Source organism: Triturus cristatus, chromosome 3_2 (genome assembly GCF_964204655.1).
Source record: "Triturus cristatus chromosome 3_2, aTriCri1.1, whole genome shotgun sequence".
Lineage (NCBI taxonomy): Eukaryota > Metazoa > Chordata > Amphibia > Caudata > Salamandridae > Triturus > Triturus cristatus.
In genome coordinates, this window is record NC_140584.1 from 1,044,375,570 (window position 1) to 1,044,401,802 (window position 26,233).

Below are 26,233 nucleotides of genomic sequence, written 5' to 3' on the forward strand. Positions count from 1 at the left end.
ACGAACGCCTTAAGTGTGTCCCAAGTGGTATATTCCGACGTGTCTTCTGGCTTATTAGTAGCAAAGAATTCAGCAATGGTTTCTCGGAGTTTAGTACAAGATTCCTTGTCTCTGGTGAGCGACGCCGGGAAGTACCATCTGGGGGTAGTCGAGGCGTTCCCACCCCAAGTAAGACTAACAGAGAGCAGACTATGATCTGATACAGAAAGGGGGAACATCTTGGCCTCCTGCAGGGCGCCTTGCAAGGATTGACTAATAAAAATGTAATCAAGCCGGGAGTATGTATGGTGAACATGTGAGCAGAACGTAAAGTCATGGATCTGAGGATAGAGAGTGCGCCAAGAGTCTAGAAGCCCTGTGTTGTATAGTCGCTGCTGTGTGTCCAGGGAGAAGGAGCCCATGTCCGAGCGTTGTGTGCATGTACTATCCAGCTCCTTCTGCCAGATCAAGTTAAAGTCACCCATGAGGATTAGAGGCCCCTCCGCAAAATCTGTTAATTTCCCCAAAAATGTGTGCAGGAAGACCGTCTGTCCAGCATTAGGGGCATATACTGCTGCAAAGGTGCAAATTTTCCCTCGCAGGCGACCCTTGATCATAACCCAACGACCATCGTTATCATGTTGGACTCCCAATGGCTGGAATTGAATGGAGGAGCGAAACATGATCGCCACTCCCCAGTGTTTCATCTGGGCGGAGGACCTATAGATCAATGGGAAGTGTTTATGCTTGAGGCGTGTGTCTTCCGCCCTGGTTAAGTGCGTCTCCTGCAGAGCTACTATGTCAAGATGGTCAGTAATGTATTTCCATACCTTGTGGCGTTTTGGGGGGGGAGTTAAGGCCCCTTACATTCCAGGTACCAACAACGATCGGCATTAGGGAAAAGGTCACTGCTCCCCAAAAGCTTCATTGGTCCCAAAAGATCTCTGGCCTCGGTCCCTCCCCAGGATAATGCAGAGTACCAGAACGAGCCTGCAGTGTCAGTGTAGATATCCCAGAACCACTCAGAACTTACTGTTAAAAAGCCGTCACCATGTCCCTCCCACTCCCCCCCCACCCTGAAAAGAAAAAGAAAAACAAACATGAAAAAGATACAATACAAACCTTACGAAATGGTTCCCTTGATGGGCCAAAATGACCCTGTAGGGGCCAGGGGGGACAGCAGGTCCGAGGACCCCGTCCACGCCCGTCCCGGAGAAAGACATTTATGGAAACAAAATATTGCGGCTAAAAAACAGTCTCTATATTCATCTGTACCTAACGGAACCGCAGCAGAAAGTTATCCACAATGAGGAAAATAACGTATAGCAATATCTCAGTGAACACGCAATAACCAAAGGCACCCACAGTCTCAGCCCTCAAACCGGCATGTCCTAGAAGTAAGGAAGTAGCACCTGTCCTACGGAAGGATCCACCAATGTCCGCGGCTGCCCTATCGTCCGGACGAGCGACCAAAGACCCCCATAGAAGGGCAGCCCATGTATAGACCTGCTCCCGCTGGCCGCTTCTGGGTGCGACCGGAGACAGCATTGCAGTATGACTCAGCTCGTAGCCTGTGGAGAACAGTTATGGGCAGTAAGCTATGAAAGTTCATCGACGTCCCCTACGCGATCCCGCTGACCAGGCTGATGTTGAAGTTGGTCGTCGAGTAGAACCTCCATCGTTACCTTGAGGGGGGCCCACCTCACCAGCAGGAAGGCCCAGGAGGTCTAATCCCTCCTGTAGGTCGGTGATGTGACGGCGTTTATCCTGGAATTCGAAGGAATAGAAGCCCGTTCTTGTGTTTTATGGAAGACACATTAAACGCGGTAGAAAGTGGCTGTTACTCAGCAAAATTAAAGGGAGCCACCTTTTAAGTGCTCAGAGCGGAGGGTTAGTTTGGAAGGTGATACTGTCCTGCACTAGAAATGATTGTGACGGGTGAGGTATTTACTGGGTGCAGTATTACACCCACATTCCGAGCTCCGCACCTATGCATGAGTGATACTACGGTATATTCCAGCTGAAAAATGAATCTAATGCAGGTTTACTGCACACATTTGTGCGGGCATATCTACTGCTTTAAAGTGAAAGCGCGTACGGCGCGCTTAATGTAAGCAAAGCATGTCGTTGTGCTTAAGTAGAAAAAACTGATTAAAGCAAATTTGAGCTGAAGAGAAACGGAGCCGCATTCAAAGAAGAGCATACACAGTTAACGTGAACCAGAGAGAAACGAAGCCGCATACAAATAAAAACATACAGTTGCCATGAACCAGAGAGAAACGGAGCCGTATACAAATAAAAACATACAGTTGCCATGAACCAGAGAGAAATGGAGCCACATACAAATAAAAACATACAATTGCCGTGAACCAGAAAGCGCAGGTTAAAAAAAAACACTTCCGGAGCAACCGAGTGTTCTTTTCCGGTGCACCCCAGGAATGTCAGTTCCGGTACACTACGGCTTCCTGGGGCGTGCCTGTAAAGGACTGGCACTACTTAAAACAAGCATTTGCAATGCAATACGACTCGCTTTTACGCGAGAAGTATTGCATTAGAAATGTAAGTGTGTGCGTTTAAGAAAGCACAAACAGGAGTGTGAGGGTGAGGCGAAAATTTAGGAACTGCGGCAGGGTGCGGGGGGGGACACAGGACACAAAATACAGTTTGAGTAAAGGGGCCAATAGCCTCGGATGCATACAAATTACGCCATGGCCGGCAGAAGGAGGGACTAACAAGTGGAAAGCAAATCGGGAGGCACCATTTAGGCTGTAAGCCAAACAAAACAATGGGCGGAGCTTATGCAAAGCTTCCCCACTATAGTATATACTCTATGCCTCGCAAAGCGAGCAGCGCATGCGCTGCCACGCTAGTCGAGACCTAAAAATGAGAGACACAAGAGAATAGTAATATTGGCAGGAACATAAAAATAAAACATACTGTCTGGAATGTCATAAGTACAAACAATATCTTAGTGCAAATCACAAGGATACGTAAAACGCAGAAAGAAGTATGCTATTAATAAGTGAGCCAATATACGTGACAAAATGGCCACAATTTAAATAAAAACGAACTGCGGCACACAAGACCGCAAAATGGACAAATATGTCATAGGCTGCTTGCGTTACCAGGTGTAATTTGGAAGCACAAGCCTAACCATAACAAAGGCAGCCACTTGTGAGGAGAGGTTAACGTGGCACAAGGTCTGCAGGGTGGTCTGTAATGCCGTGATCTGGGTGCGTTCTGATCTTTCTCTATAAATGGCAGGTTATGGAAGCAAACCGGACTAAATGAAAAATAGTAGGGAGCCATGGGTGCCATCCTGAAACTGTGTGTAATTAGTATACAACCAATAATAATATTCAATATAGGTTGTTGTCATCACATGGAACATTAGTATATAGGAAAGGGGGGGAAGAAAGTTGTAGAGAAAGTAAGTCAATTATAATAAGCTATCAATATTCGTGTGAGACATAGCAGCATATATAGTTGTGGAAAGTATGATGAACCACAATTAAAGGTATTTAATTTGAAGCAACATGCAGTATGTAGAGAAATTAATGCAATGAGCTACCAAAAAAAGTATATGACATAAGAACTTAAATAATGATAAGAAATACTGAAGCAGATTTCAAAAGGTCAGCAGATATTAAATTCCAAAAAGCAAACAACGTATTCTTCATAGGTAGGCCTACTGCCAACAGTGGTTTGATGCTAATATACGATGTCAAGAAACATTCCAGTGGGCGAATAACAGTTGTACTTGACAAATTGCATAATCCATATAACAGAATCACAATAGAAACCGAAAGGTTATATTAATGCATGTGATGCAGCGGAATTTACCAGCTCAACACATTCATACACACAACACTCATTTGGGCCCATATACATTCATACACACAAATGAGCTGTCAAATATCCACTGGACATCAATTTGTTTACCCTAGGAAACCTTTACACCAGTATTCTTACTAATCCTGTTAGAATGTGCTTTATTATAATGAACTACCAGAGGATAGGTGGCATCCTTATTGTGAATGGCCCTTACATGCTCTTCTTGTATGCGCTCTTTCAGGCACCTAATGGCCCTACCCACGTAGATCAGTGAACATTTACAAACAATGACATAAACAAATTTGGTATTACAATTAATAAAATCCTGTATTTTGTATGTGTAGTCACCACTGTATTGAAATGTATGAGTTCTGTCCATAGCATATTGACACACGTTGCAATAGCCACGAATGTACTGAAGGAGTAATAGATGGAGGTAAAAAACAATGGCACAATTTGGCCCTGAGAGTGATACCCCTTTTGTACATTAACATAGGTTTATGAGGAGCATAACGTGTCTCATTATCCGTAATCAAGAGATGCCAGTGTTTTGAAAGTATCTTGTGAATACTACTGCTTACATCTGCTGTTGTAAATATATTTTATAATTTTCAGCAACTTTGTCAGTTTTAAGACTTTGTTTCGCTGTTATAGTTAACATGTTATGGGCAGTCATACCTCGGTTGACTGTGCTATAGAAATCTGTAAAATAAGTAGTCTGTTAGCAAGCTATCCATTTGTAGTCCGTCTCACTGTAGAGAAAAATTCCCAATCTGCAAACAACCTGTTCTACAGATCAAGTCTAGCTCCACCATCCGCTTTTATGCCTTCACTGGACCAATGTTGACCAAAAGTGTCCATTTTTGAACATCTAGTGTATAAACATCTGAAAGCAGCCACTAGATTTATTCCCAAACCAATCTATAATTTGGAACAAGAACATGCCACGGTTCAACAACTTCAACAAGACAAATCCCTCATAATTGAAAACTGTGATAAGGTGGTAGGTATTGTTATTATGATTACCACCCTTTATGTAGCCAAAATGCAGGAGCTCTTGCAGAACTCTGAATATTATAGACAGGTCACAACAGACCCAACAGTCCGAATCAAGAAAACAATTGAGCACATAACATCTAATGCACTCCAGCACGACTATATATGTGACAAAGAATATAAATTTCTAAACATCAGCCATCCCAAAATGGCAGGCATCGATGGTGTCCCCAAAATCCATAAAAACAGTGAGGAACCATCATAGCGACCCATAGTCCCCACTATAGGGTCTGTGCAGAGGCCATTTCAAAGAATGTGGACTCTATACTTCGTCCATATGTCTCCAGGATTATGTCATATGTACAGGATACTAGGGCCATCATAAATAAGGTAGAGGGCCTCCATTTTAATGCAGGGGGAGAAATAATGGTCACCATGGACATTAAATCCATATATAGCAACATCCTGCAGAGAGTAACCATGGATGCAGTAGCATAGTTTATTGAAGAATTCCAAGTAGAATGCTCCAAAGAGTTCATCCTAGTATGCCTATACAATATACTCGATGCGAACACTTTTGAATTCAATTGCCAACTGTAACAGCAAATCAAAGGTGTCTGTATGGGGGGCTCTTATGCCCCCCACTGTAGCCAATATTTACGTTGTCAAATTTGAATCAACGTTCATCTACAATGAAATTTCATCATTTTCTGAATCAGTTACTCACTGGTCGAGACATATAGACAATATATGGAGTAGTGTGGCTCACTGGTTAGAGGCGGCAGACCCGGAAGCAGAGGACGGCTCGGGACCAGGGTTCAATTCCCGACGCGGCAGGGTCGTGGACCAGGGCCAGCGGACTCGATAATTCTCGCCTCGGTGCCCACTCTAACCAGGGATCACACTCGGCAACTCTGGGCATTAGCTTGCCTCATCTCCACAACGGCCCCCCACATTCGCCGGGGATGCCTGGTTTCACCTTGGAGATACCCAGGAGGGACCATCTCACAGGGATAGCCAGGACGGGTTCCCCAGCGGTCTACAGCGCCACGACGCCTCGGCAGCAGTGCGCTTTACAAAAAACACATACATACATATCTTCTTTATCTGGTCCGGACATCCCGATGACCTACCTGAGTTTGTTGTATGGATAAACTGTGACCCCATTATACGATTTACATCTAGCATCATTAATGACCACATTGAATTTGTAGACATTACCATAAGACACAACTAACAATTGGAAGTCAATCAATTTGTTAAACCTTCATCTAGGAACATGTTACTACACTTCCACAGCTTCCATCCCCAATCAAAGAAAGACCGTATTCCATTTGGACAATTCCTGATTCTTTGCAGGAATTGTACTAATTTCTCTGAGTTTGATCATAGAGCTGAAAGAAAAATTTATAGCCAGAGGATACCCAAAAAGCCGGATACGTTACTCATATAAGAGGGCAATTGATTTTGACAGACATCTACTAACAAATCAAGCTACCAAACAGACATTGAAATTTGTATTTTAACCCGCCACTCAATGTTGAATGAGAAAATAGCCAAATAATTAACTCCAACTGGCATATTCTAAATGCAGAAAAAGAAAGAGAACAACGCATATCCAACCCTCTGTTTACACAATGTAGAAATAAAAACCTAAAAGACTGCATTGTAAGATCCTGCATGCCACAGCAGAAGTCCTATATTCAAAAATGCATCAATGGCAATACCCTTCCAGTTGGGAATTTTAAATGTACGATGTGTAAATCATGTGATTCAGCAGTTGAAACCGCAAACCTAGTTTTGAATGGATACAACCTGAATTTGAAAACCTTTACTAATTGTAAAACAAGTAACATTCAATACCTATTGATCTGTCCCTGCTAGCTGGGATATGTGGGTGAAACTTCACTAACACTGGCCACACGACTATCGGAACATCGTTCCGCTATTGGAACAACAAAAATGGCTGCACCTCTTGTTAAACATTATCTAGAATCACCTTATACACCAGAGGAAATCCAGTGTACTGTCCTAGAGAAGATAAACACGAGAGTAGGTACCGAAAGCATGGAAATCCCCAAACGCCAAGAGGTTTTTTGGATTATCACCTTGGATACCTACACTAGAGGATTGAATAGTGAAATCCTCTGGGATTAGGCGATAAGATAGAATGTTTAATTGTGTGCATAAGGATACAAGTGATTAACAACCCTATCCTGACCTAGCTGAGCAAGATGAGCTAGATCCAAGAAGATCTAGTTACCCAAGATGAGATAGATACTAGAAGACCTGTATGGTTCCCTATGATGATACACCAGGAAATTCCTGTCTTATATAAGAATCACTTAATCATACTTACATAGTAATAGGTCCAAACTACAGTAGACATTACATTAAACTAGACTATGGATGTTAGCTTTTGCTGACACAATACATCATACTTTGTCCATTATTGAAGGACATTTGCAGACATTTTCAACAAATGTCTTTTTCTGTATACTACCCTGCTGGTACACTCTAAATTATAAGCTAATAACAGCTAAACATTTGTGAATCTCTCCACGCGATCTTCCCAATATGGTGACCATTGGAAGGCTCTCGCAGGCCCCGGAAAGAAGGTTACGCACTACACGCCAGCAAGTTCTGGGGTAAGGAAGCTTTTTCTCCTTTACAAAAAAAACATGACGTGAGGAGATCAGTTATGCGTCCGGATCGGGATCAAGACCCGTTATAAAAGACACCTAACTGACGCCAGGAAATGCGGGTTGCAACCAGGTAGACTGCTCTTGAAGCAGTCTGAAAATATCGGCACTGATCCTATTAACTCAGTGGGGTAAGAACATGACATTTTAATTATTTAATTAATCATTATTATTTTGGACAACCCTCACTTGACTCAAATTGAGTTATCCCCATTTACAGCAGAGAGCCGCCCACTGATTCTCAAGCGTGAGCTGCCGTTCATATGCTCTAACTTCCAACATTATCCCTACAAAAGATAATTCAGGGTGACCATCGGTCATATACGGCATAAATTCTCAAAGATGTGACCCAATCATGTTGTCAGCATTCTGTCTGTAGACATGATAAGCTGATATAGACTTGATATTTATTTATCATTTCCTCTTTCTAAAGACTGTATATATCTGGGACCAACATATCTTGAAAACCTCATGTAGAAACAGCCATGGGTCATCTATCCCATTGAATATAATCATACATCATCGAGAGGTTTGCGAGGATTTCCCCTGTATCACATAGGGGAGTGTTGCATGTTATTTATGCTCACATGTTTTTAATTTTGTATCTTTTCCGCATCTTTGTCTATACCTGCAGGTTATTCACTCATTCGGGTGTTGGATGATGTTGTTGTCCCTGCATACTCTTAACCATCATATTCTTTCATTCGATATTCTTTAGTTCTCTGGACAATCATGTTGCTTCGGAGTACTAAGATACCGGTTTTACACAACGTATCAGGGTATCTTCTGAGTCGTGACTAAACAGACTTACATGATGTCTATGGCTCTATATCTTTCAATCAGGGAATTGTAAGCGCGCTACTCACCCGTGAGGTTCTCAATGCGCTGAATCCGCAGATCTGTTTAGCTGAAGAGCAAGGTCTTGAGGGTCTTCCTGAAGGTGTTCAGGGAGGGGGGCGCGTCTGATGTCTGCTGGTAGCTCGTTCCAGGTCTTGGCTGTAATGTGAGAGAAGGATCTTCCGCCTGCTCTAGCTCTGTGGATGCGCGGGGTTTCGGCCAGTGTGAGGTTGGATGAATGAGGTTTCTTTTGGGTACGTGGAAGTTGATTCTGTCGTTGAGGTATTTGGGTCTGTTGTGAAGGCATTTGTAGGCGTGACTGAGGATTTTGAAAGTGACTCTTTTCTCCATGGGGAGCCAGTGGAGACTTCGTAGGTGTTGGCTGATGTGTTCGTGTTAGGGGATGCCGAGGGCGAGTCTGGCAGCGGTGTTCTGTATTGTCTGGAGCCCGCGTAGAGTGCGTTTCCATAGTCCAGTCTGCTGGTGATGAGTGCGTGGGTGACTGTCTTCCTTGACTCAGGGGGGATCCACTTGAAGGTCTTGCGGAGGGTATTGAAGCAGCTGGAGGTGACAGCGTTGACCTGTCGGTTCATGGTGAGTGATGAGTCAAGTACAATGGCGAGGTTCTTGGCGTGGTCTGAGGGGGTAGGTGGGCTTCCGAGGGCGGTCGGCCACCAGGTGCTGTCCCATGCAGAAGGGGTGGTACCGAGGACTTCTGTCTTCTCGGCGTTGAGCTTCAAGCAGCTGTTGGTCATCCAGACTGTGACGTCTTGCATTCCTTTCTGGAAGCTGAGTTTGGCAGTGGTGGGGTCTTTGGTGAGGGAGAGGATGAGCTGGGTGTCGTCGGAGTAGGATACGTTGTTGAGGACGTGTTGTCAGACGATGGCTGTGAGGGGGACCATGTAGATGTTGAAGAGGGTGGGGCTCAGTGATCAACCCTGTGGGACTCCGCAGGTGATTTTCGTGGGGTCGGAGAGGAAGGGTGGAATTCAGATCCTTTGGCTTCTTCCGGTGAGGAATGATCGGCTCCAGTCCAGAGCTGTTCCTTGAATGCCTGTGTCGTGTAGTCTGGCGACTAGTGTGCGGTGGGAGATGGTGTCGAAGGCTGCTGACAGGTCAAGTATGATGAGGGCTGCGGAGTGGCCTTGTTACAGGAGGGTGCGGATGTCATTTGTGGCGGCAAGTAGGGTGGTCTCTGTGCTGTGGTTGCTTCGGAATCCGGATTGGGATGGGTCGAGGACAGCGTGCTCTTCAATGAATCGTGTCAGTTTCCTTTCGACTGTTTTCTCTGCAACTTTGGCTGCGAAGGGAAGGAGCTAGATGGGCCAATAGTTCTTGAGGTCGGTGGGGTCAGCTGTGGGCTTCTTGAGCAGGGGTCTGACTTCTGCGCGCTTCCACTCATCTGGGAAGGTGTCTGTTTGAAGGTGGTGTTGATGGTGTGTTGTAGTTCGGGTGTGATGGCGGCTGCGGCTCTGTGTTAGATGTGAGGGGGGCAGGGGTCGGTGGGAGCCCCTCAGTGGATGCTTTTCAGGGTCGAGGCAGTGTCTTCGACCGTGATCGGTGTCCAGTTGGAGATGGTGGGCTGGCTGGTGTTTCGGGGGGCGGAGGGCCATCTGTGGCGCCTGGTGGATGGTCGATGAAGTTGTCGTAGAGGTTTTTGAACTTGAGGTGGAAATAGGTTCCAAACTTGTTGCAGAGGTCTTGGGATGGGGTGATGTCTGTGGCTTCGCTGCATGGGTTGGTGAATTCTTGAATAACACTGAAAAGTTCCTTGGAGTTGGTGGAGTTGCCCAGGATTTTGTTGTGGATGAAGTTCCTCTTGGTGGCTCTGATCTGGTTGTGGTAGTCAGTTATGGGGTCCTTGTAGGTGGTGTGGTTTTCGTTTGTCTTGGTGTTTCTCCAGTTTTTCTCCAATCGTCTGCAGGTGCGTCTGGCTTCTTGGAGAGCGGTGGTGAACCAGGTGGCTTTCCTGGGGTGTTGTCTGTCTGGGTTGCATAGCGGGGTGAGCTCGTCTGCGCAGTTGGAGATCCAGGTGTGCAGTTCTCTGGTTGCGTCGGTTGCCCAGGTGTTGTTGTCTCGGGTGAGGGTGCAGTTAAGTTGCTCATCGGTAACCTTGCTCCAGTTCCTTCATGGTGAGCGTGGGGCTGGTTTGGGTGCCTTGGGTTTGTTGATGGCGCAGTGTACGCAGTGGTGGTCGGTCCATGGGCGCTGCGATGTGTGACTGAATTGCACGCGGTTTCCTGCCGCGAAGATGGGGCCGAGGGCGTGTCCTGCTCTGTGGGTCGGTGTGTTGACGAGTTGTTTAAGTCCAATGTTGGCGAGGTTGTCACGAAGGATAGTGGGGTTGGGGTCGCTGGAGTTGTCGAGATGGAAGTTCAGGTCTCCAATGAGTATGCAGTTTGTTGAGGCGATGACGTGGGGTGCAATTAGGTCGGTGATGGTGGTGGCGAAGGGTGTTCGGGGTGTCTGTAGACGAGGGTTCCTCGGAGTGTGGCTTTTGGGGTGGTCTGGATCTGGAAGTGCAGGTGTTCGGCGGAGGGAAAGGTTTCGCTGGAGGTGGTGAGGCGGAGGGTGCTCTTGTGGGCGATGGCGAGGCCCCCTCCTGGGTGGTTGGGCGGTTTTCTACTGGATCTTGGATCCGTCCGGGATGACGGTGCTGATGTTGGGGGCGGAGAATGCGTTGGTCTAGGTCTCTGTGAAGAAGGCTTTGTCGGGCGAGAGAGAGTCTAGTAGGTTCCAGATTTCCATGGCGTGTTTGTGTACGGAGCGTACGTTGAGGAGGATGCATTTTAGGGTGTCACCGGTGCTGGCGTCGTCGGTGTTGAAGACCGGGGTGGCGGTGAGTGTCTGGCAGCAGTGGAGGCAGGAGAACTGGCCGTGGGTCGTGTTCTGCGAGGCCTGTTGGCATTCTCTAAGTCTTCCAGGGTTGAGTGTGAGGAGGGTGGTGGTGTCATAGTGATGGGTAGTGGGAGGTCCAGTGTTCCTGGCGCTGGCCGCGGTCGGCGACGGGTGCGGATGGTCTTGCCTTCGGCCGCCATTAAGTAGGGGAGGTGGGAGGAAGAAGAGTCTGGGAGGCGGTAGCAATGGAATTCGGGGGGAGGGGCCGCAGCAGCGAAAGAAACAGGCAGGCACGAGAAAATAAAAACAGTGGTGGAATTAGAGCAAGACACAGATGGGCACAATAACAGTGGCATAACGGGGAAAAAAATAAGAAAAAAACGGCTGAGAAAGGTTACGGTGGTTGCAGGCAGTCTGGTCCCAGTTGGAGCGGGAGCAGATGCTGGAGCGAGCAGCAGCCTCGAACCTCCCAAGGAGGTGGACAGGGTCTGGAGGCAAGAGACGGCACAGCAGAGCTGCGGGGAGAGAGTGGACCTAGACCGAGTGTCGAAGGTCTTTATGAACCCTATGGGTTGAAAAGTGGCATGGCGTGAACTAGGCATACAAACTTGTATTAGTGTTCTATAATATTTGAGAGGGCAAACATGACCTTGAGTCACATTAATGTTGCTTACAGATACAGGACTTGACTGGCAAATACATGGCTTCCTGACAGAGGCTTTTAGCCGAAAGCCTAGAGGAATTAATTACACAGCCATTGGTTGACAAAATTGTGATTAAGACGGAGGAATATACTCCATAGTGATTGTTTACTTTTTTGGGGGGGAAAAAGTCCATGATCAAAAAGAATCTTTATAAATAATATCAGATTAATTTTTTGAGAGTCCATGAAGTAAGGCATGCTATACTATTCCATGGACTCTATATTAGATATGTGCCTTTGATATACTTTACTTTATGGAAGGAGGTGAGGGTATTATTGATTTTAATAATTAGGAAATATGGATGACACGTTTTAGTTGATATTTAAACTCTTGTAATACTATGTATGGAAATTGATATAGATACAAATTCTGATAAATAAATGTATTACATTTGAATAATTCTGTTTCTCTGGTCATTATAATTGATTCCTCAATAGTACGAAGATGGAATTATACTAGTGTTGAAATAAATAGTTGCCTAAGATTCTTTCGTACAATTAAACAATATATTTTAATCCCTCTCAGCAAGGGGAGACATTTAATCTCTATAAACATATTTTTTCATTTCCAGCCAGTAAACCTCATTTTTCATTGCAGTCCCTCTCGCTAACTAGCATTGCCAAAGCCAATAGGTCTCCGCTTTGTGACCTGTTGGCTTTGCCAATGGTTTTAACCGTGCTGCACAGCATCTGCGATGTCATGCAGTGTGACTCATTTTGTGAAAAGAAAAAAAATATGGATTTAGGCCCATATCTCTGTACTGGGGTGAATGTTTGACATTGTTCAGCATTCTGTCTGTCAATTGTTCTTTTTGCTTTTGTCACCCCAATTGGAACGGGTATGCCTAGGCGTTGAACCAGTGCTCTCCATACTGCTGAAGTCAAGCTACCCTGGCTGATGAGGGATGATACCCTGAAACCGGTCCCAGGATGTTTGATTCCCGTCTAGGTAGGACCTGGCCTTGCAGTTCGGGATAGACTGTTCCCATGGGAGCCGGGTCAAGACAGATTTGCATATGGCTGGATCCAAACTGGAATGGCATGGGGAGCAAAAAACAATGGATTTCAGCCCAGATCTCTGTACTGGGGTGAATGTTTGACATTGTTCAGCATTCTGTCCATCAGTTGTTCTTTTTGCAAGCATCACTTTGTAGGCTCACCCAACACATGTTCATGCTTACAAAATGACATGTGTTTTTTTTCCTTTTTAGTTAACAATCCAATTACTAAACAGAAAATAAAACAAGCAGAATATTTTTTTCTAAGTGGGCAGATGAGCTGAAGCAGCATGGGAGAGGGAAGGGGCAGGGAACAGTGAAGCAACATGTAGAAGGTGAATAACGGAGCCACACAGGAGGAGACACGAAAGCAACGAGAGAGGGCGGAACTTAAAGCAACACCGGGGTTGTGGGAAAGCAACACGGAGGGCACGGGTCTGGGGAAGCGATGGGGAGAAGCACATGGGAGAGATGTATATGAGGAAGCGGCTCAAAAATGCACTAATTTCTCATGGAATGGTTCACACAGAAAAAAAGTATTGCTTGAAAAGCAAGCAGTGGAAACAGTGATGCCAGCCACTGAAAGAGTTTTGTAAAGAGGCATTTCTCCATGGAAGAGGCAAACACAAGATTTACAAGCTGAGACACAAATCAGAAGCAGACAAATGAGTGACAAGGAAACCCACCCAATGATAAGCAAAGGCAAGCCTCTCTGTGTTCTTGGTAAAACACAATATGCCTTCCAAGAGACAGTATATGCTCTGTCTGGTAGGCTCAGCCTATAAATATTGCTTTCTTTCAGTAACCGTATTCCGTTTTAACCCCCTCAGTATAAAGACTCCTTACTTTCAGTAGGCACCATATTTAATTGAATCCCTCTCAGTGTAGAACCCTTTCCAACTGTGAACAGCATTCTTTGTTATAATCTTTCTGCTTGGAAAGTGCGTTCATTCTTGTGAACAACACATTGTACATTTACAATTCCTCAATGTAAATCCCCCTTTCCTGTCTGCGATTATACTCCATTGTACTTCAAATCAATATAAACATCCCAATCCATAAACCCCCCACCCCCAGGTGTAAGTAGCATTTTCATCTGCAAACAATATATTTCACTATAATCCCTCACAATTTGAATGCATATTTCAGATTCGTAAACCATATATATCTCTGTAAACCTTCTCAGAATAAAGCACCATCTGTGTAAACCACATATTCCATTATAACTTCCTGTGTAGATAATATTTTCCAGTCTGTAAATTCATTCATTTGATCTTTATTTCGACGTTATTTCAGCCATAAAATATTTACAAGTTAAAACAGACATTGCAACACATAATATAAAATTATCAATTCATAATATACAATAAAATTCCATAAAAACAGAAATATACAGTCACCCCTGGCTACTATTCGCAATTATGAACCATTTCTTGGACCACATGGCTATCAGAAGCTTCGATAGTGCAAAGACGATATGCCCTGAGGTGTCGGTCTTAAGAATTCTCATAGCAACCGAGCATTTGTCAAAGCCCAAGTTCTTACATAAAGGTACTAACCAATACTTCCTAGCTTTACTATAAGCCGGACAAAAAAAGAGTATGTGGAGTTCATCCTCTTGATCGGCAGCGCATCCTGGGCAAGATTCATTCAAAGAGGAGGGCCATTTGCTTATAAAGGCCCTTAATGGTAGTGTACCATACCTCCATTGAATATAGAGCTTCCTTGCTGCTACTGGATAGATAACATTCAGGAAGTCCTCGAACACATAGGCAGTCTTGTTATTTAAAAATAGTTTTGTCATGGTGCCGACTCGAGAATCATGCAGCCATATGTTGCGTTTATAAACCCTGAAGGACTTCGTAAGGGATTTACCTGAAACCTCCCTGCACGCCTGTTCTGGTTCATACCACAGGGCAGGTAGTCCCATTTTCTCCAGTTCCTGTTTCACAAATACAAGCCAGGGAATTTTTGCTGCTTTACTATGGCTCAGTACGTCCTTCATTGCAAGCCTGTAATTTAAGAGTTCTGGCGTTACCCAGAGCCTCCGCCAGAACCTGAGAGGTTTTAGGGCTAGCTCATCCTGGATAGGACTAAGTCCTAGATCTAACCTTAATGGTAGGAGGGGTGTACTTTGGGGGAGGGCCAATAGCTGTCTCATAAATTTATTCTCCACGTTTAGGATTTCGAGCCTGCAGGAGTGCCCCCAGAGTTCCCCCCCATAGAGGGCCACTGCCCTTGCCATGATTTTATAAATCTCAAGCGCGGGACTCACTGGCTTGAATGTCGATGCATTTGACATCTTAAGGATGCCCCCCGTTAGTTGAGACAGTTTGAGTTGGGACTTAACCTGTTGGGGGCCCCACGAAAGATTTTGATTTATCGTGACCCCTAAGCATTGAAAGGTCTGTACCCTCTCCAGTCTAACCGAGCCCAGGACAGGTGTTGGGCGGGTGGATGCCGGGGGATTAAAAATGATAAATTTAGTTTTTTCTGCATTGATTTCTAGGCCACGGCATCGGCAAAAATCTATAAACCCATTCAGTACGCGTTGTATCCCCATAGGGGACTTGGAAAGCAGGAGGGTGTCATCGGCAAACATTATCGCAGGCACCCTCCTGCCTGCCAATCTGGGTGCGTCATTATTGGGGACTGCGTACAGGTGTGATATTACACCGTTCACAAAGAGGCAGAACAGGGTTGGTGCCAAAACCCACCCCTGCCTAACCCCCCTGCTAACTGGAAACCTGGAAGACAGTACCCCATTTCTCCCACATCTGACCTGTGCAAAGTTCGGTACATGCAACCTCATCAATACCCCCAATATTGCATGTGGGACTCCCATGTCCAAAAGCACCGCCCACAATTTCCCCCTAGGAACCATATCAAATGCGGACCAGAGGTCCACAAACACCATGTAGAGGCTGCCACCCTCTACTGTGACCGTCCTCCAGTATAACAGAATTAAACAGAAGATCTGGTCCATGGTGGATGTGTTCCTCCTAAATCCGGCCTGAAATGGGCTAAGAATATCGTGCTCGTCCATCCACTCCTGTAAACGATCTAGGATTCGTCGAGAGAAGATTTTTTGGGGGACGTCGATGAGGCTGATGGGCCTGTAGTTAGCTGGGAGCAGAGGAGAGCCCTTCTTGAAAATCGGGATGATCTCTGCTCCCAGACATGTACCCGGCACCTCCATGCCTCCCAGGATTGCATTAAATAGGGTACAGGGGTAAGGAGCCCAAATCCTTGGCTGATCCCTAAAAAGGTCGCCAGGGAGTTTATCTAAACCAGGAGCTTTTCGCGTAGCCAATTTCCCTATGGCAATATAGACCCCCTCTGGTGTAAATTCCAGTTCATCAAACTCAGCAACTGGCAGTGTGTATAACTGTATGCTGTCTAGGCCAGTAGCTGCTGCATATAAGGTCTTAAAATGGAGTTCCCAAACCCCTGCCTCAATATTGGGTTCAATCGCAGATCTGGGCTCACCTGACCCCGTACTGACTATTGCCCAGAATCTACGCGCATCTTTCATGTCTAGGGAGGAGGAGAGATTTAACCATCTTTCCATGTCCCACTCTTTGTTCGCATGATTCATTGTTTCTTTATATAATAACCTTAAAGAGCGGATTTTTGGTTTATCTCTCCCATCTTTTACAGCCTCCATGAGCTTCGTTTTTACCTTCCTGCAAGAAACATTATACCAGGAAGATACAGGCACCCTACTCCTCCTGCTAAGGCTAAGTGGGTTAAAAAATTCGAAAAGATAGTCTACCAAATCCTGATGCACGGTCAACATGTTTCCAAGGGAATCTAGTGCCAAGGGCTGAGCCACTATATCACTGGCCTTCGTGAGGAATGGTAAAATTGCGCTATATAATTTAGGTAGTGCATCTTGGGAAGCCACCAATTTCCCCCACTTGACCCTACGTCTATTATTGGTGGTTATCAACCCATCTACCATATCTGGGGCAACTTCATTCTCATTCGCCCTTGGGCGTGGGAAGTCCATCCTCAGACTCAATGCATTATGGTCGCTGTCTGGCCTTGATATCACCTCAAAGTCAACAACCTTCGACCATAGGCGTGTCTCCACCATAATGTAATCCAATCGTGATTCTTGATCTCTCTTGTTAAAGGTGCACTTTGAGGGGATATCAGAGGGCATCCGACCATTGCAAGCCCTGATTGAGTTGCTTAGTGTTAGGGTCGTAATCTGCATGGCCAGTGGGAACCAAGACTTTGCATAGGGAGACTGGCATGGCGGGATTCCCCAATATTTGTCCTCCCCCCGTCAACGCTCCCTCATTCAGCCCTCGCAACGGCTCAAAGTGACAATTTAAGTCACCAGCCACCATATAGTGTATATCATTACTGAGGGAGTCAAGAAAAATTGACAGCTCCCCAATGGTACTAGACTCTTTGGCCACACTTATCGGGCGGGAGTAAACGTTCACGATTGCGAATTTATAAGAGGTTGGCCGTGTCAGGAGGACACACAGGATGTCATCAGAGTTGGTCGGGATAGACTCACCCTTGCAGCCTAGATGTAACCCAACCCAGGTTGTAAGGCCCCCAGATGGTCGCCCCTTACCTCCCCAGCGGGTAGCAATGTTTAAGGCCGCAAAGCCTACTCTGCATTGGTCCTCCCTAGCCCAAGTCTCCTGGAATAAGCATATATCATTACTATCCACAAAAGAGCCCCACTCCGGACAAGCTAGTTTATTTGGGAGACCCGCCACATTCCATGACAAAATAAGCATATGCTTCGTATTAGCAAGATTTTGACGTGCTATAACTACAGGAGTGTTGTCACTCCCCATAGGGATATCGGCACCGGTGATTTCTAATGATAGTGATTGTTTCTGATCCTGTGGTGTCCTCCCTATATCAAGCATACCACTACTCGTACTGCTCCATTGTGGGGGATGATGGGCTCTTTGTAATACTGTCACTGAGTGGCTTCCCATTAGAACCTTAGTAGCCTCAGTATTATCATCCCGACTTGAGGTTTTACCTAGAGATTCCAGCCTGGTTACATTCAGTCAATCAACCTGTTCCAGGCCACTATACATATTGTGGCATGGGATATGGCTCTGGGCTAACAAATTGTGGCCGTACCTATCCTTCCCGCCCCTCCCCCCTCGCTGGTATGATACAAGAGACCAGCCATCATCCAGATTTCTCAAGTGTTCACTGGGGTAGAAAAAAAAAAGGGGGCGAGCTACGATTTTTGTACCTGGGCTGGATACACTCCAGTTACAGATATATGCTGCAGTCTGTGAGTCCCTAAAGTTGACCAGTACACAATCGCCAGTTGAAGTTTTTGGAGTACGACCCACCCTTCGAACCATTGATATTTCACTAGTGATATGAGGGGGGAGTGTCCTATACATATTGAGCCAATGGATGGTTTTATTTTTTAAAGAACTATATGTCTCAGCGTTCAATGCACTTAATTCAGGGACCCCAGTTAGAACAGCCAAGTATGGACTCACCTCTGGTGGTAGGTCAATTCTAGGCCTATTTCTAGGTTCCTCTGTCCTATTTCTAGGTTCCTCTGTCGTGCCCCCATCCGTCAGGACCCACCCATCATGTCTAACCGTATCAGTGTGGGCCACTCCTGTACTGTTGGGGACTAAATACTGATCTACCCTGGGTCCCACTCCCGAATTGATTTGCAATAGATTTGGGGCTGCGACATCACACTCCCGGGATATACTATAATTGCCATCTATCGGGTAAGTCGCAGAAATAACTGGTTTGACATGCATCTCGACCCCTCTAGTTATATTAATTGAATTTCGATCACCCTGGTCTGGTGTTTTATTAGCAATACTATTTAAGATACCCAATGTAACATGCTCAAACTTAGAGAGTTGACTCTCAATCCGTGCAAGTCTCTCTTCCAGCGGACGAAGTGAAACACACAGAAGTGCAGTGATTTTCATACATATAGAATCCTCCCCTGATGATGATAGTACGTCCGTAGATGCAACCGGATCTTGCGCAATGCCGCCCCCAGAACTTACTCGTTGTAGGGGTAAATCAGGCATGCACACCTCCCGGATCCCTCATCATCCTTGGAGCTAATTAGCTGTGTGTTATTACTGCTATTACTGCAGCATTTAGATGGTTTGGCTTTCCTGGCTCCTGCAGTGGGGTGCTTCTTTTTCAATATCGCACCCGTACCTTTCCCCCAGAGCTGGCGGGTAATAGGTCTCTCCATAGTCTTGGGCGACGTGGAATCACCCGAGTCACAGGGAAACCATGAGGTGAAGACTCATCCAAACGCTGTTCTGGAGATTGGTTATGCATAGACAATTCGGGATTCTCAGGATTTTCAGTGTTCTCAGTGTTAAAGCCCCTAATGGCTTTTGGTGTACGGGCATTTGCATAATGGCCCATTGAAGACCTTTTGGCCATAGCAAGATCCTGAGAAACTCTGCGTTCCATCAGGACAATGCCCTGGTCAATCACGGAATTGGCTCTCAGTATGAAGTTGTCCAGGGTACCCGTTAGATTACCATTAGGAGCTTTATTCCTACTCTCCTTCGCAGCCATAATTTGGAAAAAACAAAAAAAGAAAATTCTAAAAAGAGTTTCTAAGAGGAGAACTGGAAGGAGTTCTGGATCAGTTTAAACAAAGTACTTACGGGACATTTTTGAAGAGGGAGCAATTTCCAAAGATGGCAGTCCGGCCCCCTCCGGGCTCAAATGGGCTACAGGGGACCTTGGCCACACAGTAAACCTTCACAGTTAAATATGTACGGGCAGGGGGCAGGAAGAGGTACACAGCTGCACAAAGTTACGGGGCTGCTGGTCCTCGCAGTCCCGTCCCAACACTCCTCCCTTAGTACAAGGTCCAAGGTCCAGAGCCGTAAGTTCCTCTCATATATCCGGGGCTCCACTCACTCCACTAACTGTGTACAGAATTCCTTTGGTCACTCACTCTAGCGCTTCAATGACAGCCGCCCCATCCGCGACCCACACGGTCTAGACAAACCTAGGTCGCAGCGTCAAACAGCCCCCACATCGATCGCCCTCGGCCGGCTGGCCCTCCACTCGCTCTTCACGCTACTCGGCGCCGGCACAGTGCTCAGCGCAGTGCGGGGAGCGTTTCCTGGGCGTTTCCTGGCGTCTCCTGCTTCCTGGGCGGTTGAGGGGAAGCTATCAGTAAAAAAACAAACAACGTGCTCTTTCTCTCGCTGTTCTCCCGGTTCCTGCTGCACCCAGGCGCGTTCACAGCCCCCCGAGTGTTATTATACGATATGAGTTTTACTAAAATGTTCGCTATAAAGAAGCGCAATAATAACGGGTTTCCGTCTCTAAGGGAAGCAGACCTCTCCCGCGGCTTGGATCTCCGTTCAATGCCAGTTCTCGTTCCCGTCTTCCACGTGACGTGCTCCTTCCAAGATGGCCCAACAAATCATTGGTGACCCCAAATTCCACCAGCTCTTAACTTGCGGCTTTCACTTTGCACGCGGCGTTTCTTGTCTCGGATTCACTCTCTTTCTCCTTCAATGCTTGCTCTGTCTCTTGTGCTCTCCCCTGTATATGCACTTTAGGTCTCGCGTAGCGTTGCGTAGGGCTGTCCACAGTGAGATCTGTGACACACAGTCCTCGTGAAACAACAGAGGTGAACTGAACGTAAAACTGCTGGTACGATTCGGGGCAGGCAACAGTCTGTAAACAGTATGTCACTGTAATCCTCACATCATGAATACATATTTCAGATTTGTAAACCATATTATATTTCATTATAATCCCAGTATAAAGAGCCTATCCCTGCCTCTAAACCTAGTTCATTGCAGTCCATCTCAATATTCATTTACACAGAATATTCCTACCTAGCTGACTTGAAAAGGATACGAAGGGAAAGTAATAACTTATAACTAATTACTGTCTGAAAACAAAATTGTCAACTGTCAGCCCCTATTAAGAGTAAGTATTTTATGCCAGTTAATACAATATTCCGGGCCCATCCTCGGTTTAAAAAACATTTTCTGCCCTTAAAGAGAATGTGCCAGTACCACCCGAGTAACAAAAATTCCCCTGCCCATTTCGCGTCTGTAAACATCATAAAATCGTTTGAATATGAGCCAACTTTTCAAGTTTGTAGATAAAAAGGTGTACTTCCTTGGAATGCCCTCTCAGTGTAAAGATTCCTTGTCAGTGTGTAATAGACATATTTCATTGTAGTCCTCGTTGCAAAAAGTAATGAATATCTTATATCCGTCTCTTTGTAAGGAACCCATTCCTCTCTATAGATATAAATCCACTGTTACCGCTCTGTATAAAGAACCCATTTACAGCCTGAAATCGATATATTTCTCTGTAAACCTTGGTGTAGAGGAGTACTTCGTATTTGAACAGAAAGTGAGATCTCGGAAGGATACAGTTAAAAGGTTTTTGGCAAGGGAAAGGACGAACTCAAGCTGGACTACCCAAAACAGATAGCCAGCAAATCGAAAGCAAGGAAATGTGGGATACAAACCACAAAGTCAATGGTAAGCAATGGGCGGAACGCATTCCCACGGAAGCTTTCAAAATGCACCCAAGATGTCTTTGCAAACGAGACAGTTGGGCTGCCTGGTAGGCTTTGAGCTAAAAAAGGTCTGGGGCAGAGCACTGGGAAACAACCTGCATGCGTAGTTTCAAAATGCAGTATCAGCAGATGCAACCATTTTTCAAGAACAACATAACCTGAGCTAGTCAGGACGCGCTCTGCCAGGGAACAGTTCTTTTTATGGGAAGTAGGCTTTCGACAAGGTATTTAGATACCACTGCCAGTCAATGTACTAAATGGCTTTGTTTTGCAGCATATGATTCCAGGACCTGCTTTGCTTCTAACTGATAATAGTTTAAAAACACACACACTGGCGTCAAACTAGTTCTTTGGGTGGCCCCCAACCAATCTTCAGAGTGGCTTGTTTGCATTTGTGGTCAGTTCGCATATAATAGCGTAGTAGCATTAGTAACTGATTAGTTAATTTAGTTGGTTAAACCAATGGAATCGAAGGCTGCTTGAGGCCTGCAGATCATTGATGGGGCAGCTCTGACATTTCTGATTGGAGTGTTAATTGTATGAATGTTGTTGGCTTGAGATGGCTTCAGTAGCACTGCTATTTACAGTGCTTTCAAACTGCATGGGCTTGTGTTAAGTGCTTTACAGATGCCACTACTGTGCTGCTGTTCATCTGTCTTGGGTGTCTTTCTTATATTTTGTGATGATGTAGGGCCTCCACTTTTTTAACTGCTAAGTAGGCTTCAGCAGATCTGTCATGCTTCTGTTTAGCAGTTTTCAAACAATGTAGCAAGCATTTTAAATGTTAAGTATCTGACAAAATCTTCTCTCTTTGTTTTGGAACAGGCAAAGCTGGCAGGGGAAAGAGGAGCAAGAGCCATTATCTTTGACATCACCGATGACCAGGATGCCTTCATACAGGTACACATCTCACACTTTGTACTTTGACGGAATGTGGTCGATTGTAGTGTGAAAAACCGATGATTATCGTGCGCATTGTAATGCCTGGATTACACAAATATTGATAATCTACTGCTCGATAGACTGACACTCACCGCCAGGACTTGATGTGATTTTCAGGTTGTGTGATCCAAATCAAGGCCAATTTGGTCTTCTGTCATACCAAGGTTGGTAACTGAGTACCATTAAATTAGTTGTCAGTAATATGTTATTTGCAGTACTTCGAAATAGCAGATGAATTAAGTCCAACTGCCTGAAGCTCACTAGAACTAGGACCCACCGCCACCCCTTCAAACTAAGCTATGAAAAGTGATCCACTTCCAGCCAAGTTAAATTATCGCCTTCTCTTGTTTCCACACCCTCAAGCTCCTCAGGAAAACCTAGGATGGCTTCCTCTCAACGGCCATCGTACAATCACCCAGTCTGTAATCACCATCAAGCCAGACTACGGAAACGCACTTTACATGGGCATCTCCTTTTGACTAGACAAGAGGCTTCTAGTCATTCAGAATGCAGCAACCAGATTTACACTAAAGTTCCCACTCCGCACCCAATATCTACTCCACTCCACGGCCTCCATTGGCTTCCCATCCACAAAAGCGCCCTTTTCAGAGACAGTACACTTACATACAAAGCATCACACAACCTAGGACCTGTGTACATGTCAGCTTTCACTCCTTCAACAGCCACCTTCGTACCATCAGCCTTCTCCTCGACTCTGAAGAGCCAGCGTCTGCAGCCGTGCCTTTTCGTACATGGCTCCTAAAGCCTGGAAGAGCCTCCCCACTCGCATCCCAACCGCCAGCACAGTCCTAGAATCTAGAACGAAACTGAAAAAACAGACTCTTCTAGATTGGACAATTTCCCTTTCTCTAAGTGCCCGGATACCCACCCGGAAGATTTGCATGCTGTACAAGTAAACATAACAGAAGTACAGTATGAAGAGCTGTACAAAAACAAGAATAATTTGATCTGATATAACTCTATGTGATCACTATGTGATTACAGGACAGAGGATAATGCAGTAATATATTTGGAAATTATACTGAAATAACCACAAGGCGCAATATTACTATCTCAAAATAAGTCATGGAAACGCAAAAAGGAATTTCTGTTGGGTCAGTGTCTCCAATTTGATTGTTGGTCAGTATACACGCTATATCACAAGAATGAACCTTATTCCTGCGTCCTCTTCATTATACTTGTGTCATGCCACAGATCATTTGTAACTTATATGAGCAGCATGTTTTAAGATTTTTCTTGGCTAAGCCCATTTCACCCTCCGTGATTGAGACTATTTCTGTGGCTTAGTTCCATATGTTAATCGCCCCAGGTTGTATTTTCAGGTATTGCATCCCATAGGTCTGAGTAGCCCCAGGGAACTGAGACCTCTTTAATCATAGACTATTGCGTGAGAGTCTCCCTTACTAGTCTGATTGTTTTTCTGGTAACCGTCTTTGCATCATTTGGACTTGGAATTTCCCAGGTTATTGTAGCTTCTTTGTATTCTGTACTTTTAGTTGAAACATGAATTGATCCCAATACCTCTGTTATGCTAGAATGCTATTTGTTGTGTATTCTAACAAACTTTTGCCTGCCAGAAGCAAAAGCTCCAACTCTACATGGATAAAGCTTCATTATCTGATTTACATGTTTTTTTTCAGCCTCGCCTGCAGAAAGCTTTAAGTGTGTGTCGAAAAGCCTTTTTTGTAAAAACAAAAAACTGGGTTTTGGGGTAGTCCCTTGCTTATCTTATCCTTAGTTGTGTTTCTTGTCCGTTTCTGCTTATTTAGATATTTTCTTTCAGAAAACTAATTTTTTCAATTGCATTTCAGCACGCCATTGGAGCCCCCTGGGTTTCCTCTCTCTCTTTTTTCTCTCTCTCGCTGCCCGTATGCTGACCACCAACATGATGCCCTCTCTCCGCTTATATTTTGCTATTTCGTCACTCCCTGCCAACTTAATCATTAGTAAAGAAAAAAAAGCTTTAAGTGTTTGTTTTTTTTTACAAAATTAAATATGCCAGGACTTGACAGCTTCATACAGCGAATGCCCTGTAAATTACTATTAATTTACAAATCATGTTAATCCTTTCCACCATAATCTGCTTGTTCCCTTACACATACTCACTCACAAAATGCATGTTGATTGCTCCCCAACACTCTCCATTTTTTCAAATGTTACTTTGTTGTTCAAATAAAATACTTTTTTTCAGATTGCTCCGCAGATGCATACTGCTACTGGACCATTTGCTTCTTTTTCATTTTTCCTTTGCTTTTTGCTCAGCTTTTTTGTACTTAATTTATTGCCCGAAAATAAGTCTGGCATCTTTGAATGGTAAATTAAGTTGTAAAACTAAAAGCCAAAATGACCACTAGTGCATAACAACACGTGTGTGTGTGTGTGTGTGTGTGTGTGTGTGTGTGTGTGTGTGTGTGTGTGTGTGTGTGTATATATATATATATATATATATATATATATATATATATATATATATATATATATATATATATATCCCTGTTGAAGGCTATGGCCGAAACACGTTGGTATCGTCTGCACAGCTGGTGTAATTATCTAAATAAATTAAAAAAAAATTACAACATTCCTTGGCGCCTGGCTGTGCTGCTTTCCCTTGGCTTCGAATCGTTGGGAGGTCCGTTTGGAATATTATTAGATATAGATATATATATTTGTTTCAGAAAAACAGTTTCAAAATAGCCGTCCAATCATTGTGACACAATTGTGAACTGGTTAGCTCAAAGAAAACCATTCCAAGATTAAATGCGGGATTGGTTGGCTTTGCCATTGCTTGTTTTCTGTATGTGCAGTAAACAGTTTAGTGTGAAAGCTACTGTGTTAATCCTCTAAGAGTTGTATTCATGCTTTGCATAGCCATTGTACTGGTCAGTCAGCCATAAACTTTACTTTATCAAAAAAGCCATAAAAGGTCAACATAAATACAGTTTACACAATCCCATATCATGTAGTGAACAATTACATAGCAGATATAATTTCGATATAAAAACTGTCAAACTTTGTTCAAGAGTAAGAAATACAATAAAATAGCTCAAGTGCCGAAATACAGTTGAATAAACGTTCTGTCGAGGCTGATCAACCGTATCTTTTCCTGTTACTTAAAGACCCTCTAATCAAGCTGATCATAACGTTGCAACCCCCAGCGAATTAAGGTGCTGTAAAAATCTAAAACCAGTGTTACAGGAATTAGAGCGTAATGTGCGCAAGAAAGGAACTAAAAAACAAATTTACTCAGATCTATAATGTGCACAAAGAAGCATAAAGTGGAGTGTGCTTTGCCTTGAAAAATTATCACATGGCCATGACGGCACATTTTCAAACCATATACCTTGTGGAAAGGCTAAAAGAATGTGCAAGACCCCATTTGTAACATGGTCAGGAAATCCCTAAAATGGGTTTTTTCTTTATAAGTTAGATACAGTTCCAGCTCATGGCTAGGAGACTAAGCATGATAATCAGCCAGAGAGAAAAGTTGGTGTGCCTTGTCTCTGCGCATGAGCTGCGTCTGTTCATAGAAAGCTGATTTTGTCTGGGCCCTAGTGGGACTAGGGATTTGGTTAGAGTTGTTAAATAACACTACGGGACTCCTAGCCTGCTAAAAGTACTCTTCAGTTAACCCAAACAAGGAATGGAGTCTGAGTAGTCCAGAGCTAGGCAGTCCAAAAGGATACTTTTAGCGAGCCCTAGGTCAGGAGTTTACCAGATTTTCAGCCATAATAACAACGGGGCAAGCCCAAGAGCGTTCTCCACATAATTGAGGCCCACTTCCAAATGACAAAAGAAAGTGGGTGCGCTCTGTGGCACCATAAGTAATCTTCGCAAG

The 26,233-nt window shown here is 44.7% G+C and overlaps 1 protein-coding gene across 1 annotated transcript in view; it reads left to right on the plus strand.

Annotated features, from left to right (window-relative positions):
* RNF43 (ring finger protein 43) overlaps nt 1-26,233 on the plus strand; it is a 385,455-nt gene that overhangs the window by 280,750 nt on the left and 78,472 nt on the right. Inside the window, exon 3 of the mRNA XM_085649734.1 lies at nt 22,261-22,335. Within this exon, the coding sequence (XP_085505860.1) occupies nt 22,261-22,335 (75 nt within the window). The remainder of the gene's footprint in view (nt 1-22,260; nt 22,336-26,233) is intronic.